The sequence below is a fragment of the Carlito syrichta genome, unplaced genomic scaffold, assembly GCF_000164805.1.
Source record: "Carlito syrichta isolate Samal-C Ts95f unplaced genomic scaffold, Tarsius_syrichta-2.0.1 Scaffold303684, whole genome shotgun sequence".
Taxonomy (NCBI): Eukaryota; Metazoa; Chordata; class Mammalia; order Primates; family Tarsiidae; genus Carlito; species Carlito syrichta.
In genome coordinates, this window is record NW_007247780.1 from 391,307 (window position 1) to 398,499 (window position 7,193).

The window sequence follows — 7,193 nt, forward strand, 5'->3', positions numbered from 1 at the left end:
AATAAAGTGGATTTTCACAGTCATCTGAAAAAAAGTACCTACATGCTCTACATCTTCGTGCTCACGAGATTTTTGTCACGTAGCACTGGCACACACAGTAACTAAATTTTTAGCTAAAACTCCCTAACCATTTAATTTTCAAACTACAGTACATATAATAGGAATAGCTCTGAAGTGGTTTTACATTTAAAAAGCTTGCTTTTTATTTTTACAATCGCCTCTAACACTCTGAATGTTCAATTATTGATTGAACAGATTGTTATGATTCAAATAAAATAAAGTTTTAAGCTGAGAATACTGACTCGCCATGCAGCTGTGCTCCATTTCGATAATGCTTTGGTTGTGGCAGAAATCTCTCCCCTTTTACATAAAGGAGCCATGGTGGTGAGCCCATGGGAGCCAAACAGAAACAGCATGCTGTTCTCACCACAGTCTGCCCTGGGAAGCCTCCACCATATTTCTGTCTCATTTTGCACAATTGCAAAGCGGATGTTTATGACAATAATAAACACTTCTCAATGTCTGGTTACATAAAAGGACTTATCAACTTTCTTTTTCTTCCTACAGTGCCTTGTCTTTGAAGATGCTCCCAATGGGGTAGAGGCGGCCTTGGCCGCTGGGATGCAGGTGGTCATGGTTCCAGATGGAAACTTGAGCCCGGACCTGACGAGAAAGGCCACCCTTGTGCTGAATTCCCTGCAGGACTTCCAGCCCGAGCTGTTTGGTTTGCCCCCTTATGAGTGAGAGGGAGGGGAGTGGCATAGAGCTCCAGCCCACTCCCTTGGTCCATCTCTGGGAGAAACAGAATGGAAATTGACAACTCCCATATTGCAACCTACATAGTGATTTTAGCCTTCTGAAATTTGCCTTTTCATTCTATGTTGCCTTGGCCCACTCTCTGAAGTGCTGATAACATGACTTGACAGTTAAAAAAAAACAGAGTAGAGACAACCCAGAACAAAGATCAAACTTGAATCACCATCTGAAAAATCAACTGATGTGTAGTGTATGATAAAATGAATAGACAAACATACATACAAGCAAACATACACCAGTATGTTAATATACATGTAGGCATGTTATGTGTGTGTGTGTGTATATACACATGTATGCATGCATTTATATGTAAAATATATACTTTTCCAAGACAAAATGAATTTATATTTGTGTTTCTTTTGTTTTTTTTTGAAGTTTATTCTTTTTTTAAAAAATTTATTTATTATTATAAAGATGCGGGGTACAATTCAGGGCTAGGTATACAAACATTGATCATGCAGGTACCCTTGTTGATGAGGCATGCCCCTCCCTCCTTGTGCAGCTCCTTTTGTTTTTAATTCTAGTTTTCCGAACACTGGCTGGGAAATTAACTATGTATATGTTTTTACGTGTGTGTATATACATATATATAAAACATCTATATGTATGTATAATATACTGCTTCATGTGTTGATGTTAACATGCAATAGCAGCTGATAAAGCGAGATGGTGATTTTATCTGAGTGGGAAAGTCATGTTTTTGATGAGCACTAAGGAATAATTTTTATTAGCTAGCATTAAAATTCTTTTTGTGACCTCAAAGTATCTCTGGATCTTTACTCACTGATGAACTCTGAGCTGTATCATCAATAGTGTATTTTTAGTGTGAATGTGGCTGTAGCAAATATCTCGTATCTACACCCTTAGCCACATTGGAGAATGTTTTCTACCTCAGAAAATCATGTCTCTTTTTTAAGAACATTGATTTTCTGCAATTCTTTTTTTTTTTTTTTTGAGTTGGAGTCTCACTCTGTTACCCAGACTGAAGTGCAGTGGCCGCTCCCGGCCACCGCAGCCTCGACCTGCTGGGCTCTGGCGATCCTTCCGCCTCAGCCTTCCAAGTAGCCGGAATTACAGGCATGCACTACCATGCCTGGCTGATTTTTTGATTTATTGTAGAGATGAAGTCTCGCTGCCCAGGCGGGTCTCGAACCCGCGGGCTCAGGCAATCCACTCACCTCAGCCTCCCAAAGGCGCGGGATTACAGGCTGAGCCACCGAGCCCGGCTGATTTTCTGCAATTCTTTGAAATAAAATTTGATTTCAGAATGTATGCTTGGTGAGACTAAGAGCCACGACACACTTTGGGAATAATTTGTCAGACTTTACACTTTTGTGATTAATCCCTTTTATTGATTTACTCAGCCTTTGGAATTTGACTGTGATTTGTCAGAAAATTGTGGAAGGCCATGGAAATGGGGAAGTAAGGAGTGCTATTTAGTGCTGGCTTAGCACGCCCTTCTCGATGGTCTCTGCCTTGTGTTGACCTGAGCTACCCTTCAGCTCTGGAAGTTGTAGACAAACTATAGAAACATGGGTGTGTCTGGTGGAATGATTGTCTGTGGATGATGGCCCCTGGCTGTTGATAGATTTTGCTTCATTTTAGCAAATTTATGTTCTGCATTCCTGATGTCCTGTATATGTCTGCATTTTGAATTCTCCTTCAAACCCATTATAATGTCTTACTGTTTCCCTCACGAATTAATTTTGTTTAATAAAATCTTTTGGTACATATTCATTTATGTGTGATAGTTATGACTTTACCTTTTAAAAAAAGAAATCCTCTAACAAGTGTAAAACATAAATAAGAGTAATTGACTTTTTTCTTTTTAACCCAAATAGTACTCAAGCCATCAAATATTTCTGTATTTTAAGTGAATGTAGTGCCTTTGCATACAGCAAATAAAGGCTCTCAATGAAAGGGTCAGTTGTCTGATTTGGTATCTTGTCCTTCCTACATATTTATGTTGATGTTTCCAATTATTCAGCCATTTTTCATGAATAAGACAAAGAGGTTTATTTAATGCATATTGCATCAGAGTAAGTCTCTTATAGAGTAAGTTTGATCTCAAGTGCATTATTTTTTTAACTAAGGCTGCAGCCAAATTCTTATACTTTTGTACAAAGGAAAAATACTGATGCTTGGCCAAAGCACATAAATTCTTTTTCATTCTTCCACATCAGCCGAATTCCTTCGATACATTTTAGTGATGTTACTCCACTGAATAACTCATTGATTTCACAGATGTGTATAGTGAAAATGTACACCAGAATGACACATGCCAGGAAAGTCCGAAGAATAATTGTATGCCTTAATAGCTCGTTTAAAGAGTGTCGTATTAGAAATATGCACTAATTGGTAGAATTTATACAGTTGTACCCTAACTAGCAGTTAATATTTGCTTATACATTGTATGCCCTGCAGAAGAATCTATGGTACAGTGTCTAAGAAACAGCATTATCATGCTCTTCTTAATTTCATATAAGTGAAACATACACAACACTTTTTTGAGTTGGAGTCTCACTCTGTTGCCCAGGCTGGAGTGAAGAGCCGCCACACCCAGCCTGACATTACTTTTAAGAACTTACTAATTACTGCGTATTAGAATTTTTTTCTACCTCTTAAGTCCTCAAATGGAGTTCGGTGATTTATACAAAAGAAAACAAAAGACTGGGTGTAGTGGCTTAAGCCTGTAATTCCAGCACTTTGGGAGACTGAGGTGAGAAGATTGCCTGAGCTCAGGGGTTCGAGACCAGCCTAGGCAACTTGGTGAGACCTCATGTCTACAATAAATCAAAAAACAGGCCGAGCATGGCAGTGTGTACCTGTAGTTCCAGCTACTTGGAAAGCTGAGGCAGAACGATTGCCTGAGCCCAGCAGGTCGAGTCTGCGGTGGCCGGGAACGTGCCACTGTACTCCAGCCTGGATGATAGAGTAAGTCTCTGACTCAAAAAAAAGAAGAAAAGATCTGGAAGATACCTGTCTTACACCTGAAAGAATCAACTTCCTAAGGAATAGAAATGAATTCCACTATGTATCCGTAGTCAGCGTTTAGATACTGCAGTTCATATTTCTTTGAATACAAGTGGCAGTTTGATGCTAAATTTGGCATTCTTTGAATGGTGTTTCCAAATTTTAAAAAATAAATTTGCACATTATAACAAGTTTTATAACAAAAAATAATGAGTTTTCACCTATTGTAAAAACTTTTATTTCTTTATTAACCACAGAATATCTCCATGGATTCTAACTTTTCATGAGAAAAACTTATTCAGATTGAATTAGTTTAAAAAACATTATTTACTAATTATATGCCAGCCGTTGTAGACATACAAAACTGAATAACAACATATCTTAGGGTATTTATGTTGTTAAACTTTAGTCACAAAATGTTTTAATTGGTTTCCAGGGTTTTGTTTTGTTTTTTTTACACTATGGTTAGCATGATGTCTGCACAAGAAAGGACAGAGAGAAGTGTTGAAATTTGCAGTGAGATCGTTATGGTGTCTGGTCTGTCATGATTGCTCCTCAAATAAACTACATTTTTTTATTTAAGTTGTTTTTGAAGGATTAAGTTCTTGCTTCTCTTTCTTTGGTTCCCACAGTGTGGTAGGGGCTTGTCATGTCATTTTAAAACTGTGAAACTATCACCTTAGTATTAAATCACCACTTTTTCTTGACTGCAAATGCTCATGATTTTCAAGTTCTACATGGATTTCAACAACATGATATATGAAATTAATGTTTTCATTAAAGTGCTTCCAAATATTTACCACAATGTTAATAATATCTTTCTCTAGGGAACATAATTTATTTTTAACACTATTTAAAACTCCTAGTATTCTCCAATCTCTTTGAGCAAGGATGAAGCCTTGGGAGCATGAAGTCATATACATTTACTGCTTATTTCAAAACCTTATCAAAGGGATGGTGAATTTATATATTATGCAAAACCACTTAAGTAGTATTTTTTGAAATTCACCTTAGGAAAGTATTAGCATGAATTTTATATTCAAAGTCAAAATAAATTAATAGATAAATATGTAACTAATATGATAAAGAATGCCCATTTCTTTGTAATCCAAGTAAATTAGTAAATTAGTCATTCCATTTAAAAAAGCAGAAAGAGATTGTCCTAGTCTACTCAAGCTACCATAACAAAGGAACACAGATGGAGCACAACAGAAATTGTTCCTGGAGGCTGGAAGTTCAAGTCAGCAGATACAGTTCTTCTTGAGCCTCTCTCCTAGACTTGCAGATGGTGTCTTCTCCCTGTGTTTGTTCTAGGGGAAACAAGTGGTCTTCTATGCTTATCTGTGTCCTAATCTCCTCTTCCTATAAGGACACCAGTCCTATTGAATTAAGGCCCACCCTAGTGATCTCATTCTACTTTATTCACCTCCTTACTTGACCCTATTTCCAAAAACAGTCACATTAGGGATTAAGGCTTCAACATATGAATTGGGGGGGGTGAACAATTGAATCTATAATGCAAACAAAGGATTATTAATTAACTTTTATCATTGTTTTAGAAATTCCAGTCAATGAATAATACCCTTTAATGTCTACAGATAGGGGTCTGGTGGTGATAAATTATCTCAGTTGTTCCTCTGACAATGTCTATTTGACTACTCTTTTAAAGGATGTTTTCACTGGATATTCTGGTTTGAGAGTACTCTCTTTTGCCTTTTAAAGATCCAATTTCCTTGTTATCTGATTTATATTCTCAGTTGAAAAACCAACTATTGGATTATGGTTGGTCACATCTTTGAAAGTGATTTGTCTCTTTTCTTTAGCTCCCATTCGAATTCTCTTTTGGTCTTTGTTCTGCTGAGGCTTGCCTTTATTTTGGTCTTGTTTGGACTTTATAGCTCTCCCTGGGTCTGTGGTTTGTTCTATGTATGACTAAACCTCTCAGCCATTATCTCTTCTAATATTCCCCGGCTCATCTCTTGGGGTCACTTGCATACAATCAAACAGAAAAAAAGGTGAATTCTGAGCAGTCCATATTATCAGGAAGTCATGTCCAGGCATGGGTTATGTCACCAAACAAGAGGACGCAGGGACTAGGAAGCTTGAATCAGAGCATATGCGCCTATAAAGTCTTAGATTTCCAAATTAGACCAGAAACCAGGCACAGTGATACTAACCAGGAGGAGACCAACCTTCTCCTCACCAGGAATCAAGCATATTAGTAGTCAGAAATCCAGAGAACTGAGAATAAAATCTAGAGGATCTGCCAAAGGCCCAGGACAGAGCAGCCGCACAATCTGTACCCCTGAAAGGAATTATTCCTTCACCTTTTCTTGAAGTGCATATTCTTCGTCTTCCATGAAGGTAAAACCAAGAAACGTCAAGCTTTCCAGCCTGCAGAAAAGCCCATATCTAGTGAAGAAAGGCAAAGAGTCAAGACAGTTGCTGAAACAGGAAAAATTCACAGGAAACACTTTTAATTAGTATAAAGTATTCACATATGCTGATCACTTGAAAATCACAACATATTCTAAATTTCTGTGGAAATAGGTCAGCTAACACTTGGTGAGTTCTGATCCCATCCTAGGCACTTTATGTTATAGAATGTATGCCCCTGGGCTTTTGTTCTGCCCTTTTGTGTGTGAGTACTTACCTTGCAGTGGCTAAGGGTACTTTCAATATCCCCACACCTTACCTCTGAGGAAACTGAGGCATGGTTAAGTCATGCAATTCGCAAGGATGCTCACTTATGAAGTGGTAGAGCTGAGGATTACAGTTAAAGGGTAAATTTACTTCCCACTCCAGAAAATTTAATTAGTTCCAACATTACTATCTTCAACCATTGAGCAATAAATAATTTTCTTGGTAACTAGAGTGGAAAAGGGTGTTTGGTGTGTTTCATTGTCACTTTCCTGGTGTAGACTCAATTCAGGCAACTCCTTCCTGAGAATAGAGTCCTTATAGTGTTTGAACTTCCACCCACGTTGTTTAAGGAAGCACAGCAAACACATTCCTGCTTTAGCTGCACTATTTTATCAAGAAGTATATTTTCCTTAAACAAGTTTGAGATGCCCACTAATCGGGAAAATATTAAACTCTTTGAATGCTTCTGTTCATCTATGCATGAGATGGCTCTCTCATTATTGTGATCTTCAATTTTCTGAACCTGCCTCTGGAAAACACTGCAAAATGTCATTCTTGAGTACTTCTTTACAAATACTTATCAGGCCTATGCAATGAGTTGTTTACTTTCTGCTCATTTCCTTGCTAACGTACAGTCATGTTTATGAAGCAAGTTCAAGACTGAATCCAAGTCAACCATGAGTTGAATGTGTTCTCAGCCACAGTGCAGGTTTCTAAAAGTCACATGTGCCTAGTCGCAAACTTCTTAAAGAATAGCATCT

General features: G+C 37.7%; 1 protein-coding gene across 1 annotated transcript in view; it reads left to right on the plus strand.

Annotated features, from left to right (window-relative positions):
- The window catches only part of PUDP (pseudouridine 5'-phosphatase), a 92,990-nt gene extending 91,869 nt beyond the window's left edge, over window positions 1–1,121 (plus strand). The window contains exon 4 of the mRNA XM_008059070.2: window positions 568–1,121. Coding sequence (XP_008057261.1) covers window positions 568–744 — 177 coding nt within the window. The 3' untranslated portion in view covers window positions 745–1,121. The remainder of the gene's footprint in view (window positions 1–567) is intronic.
- Window positions 1,122–7,193: the final 6,072 nt, after the last annotated feature.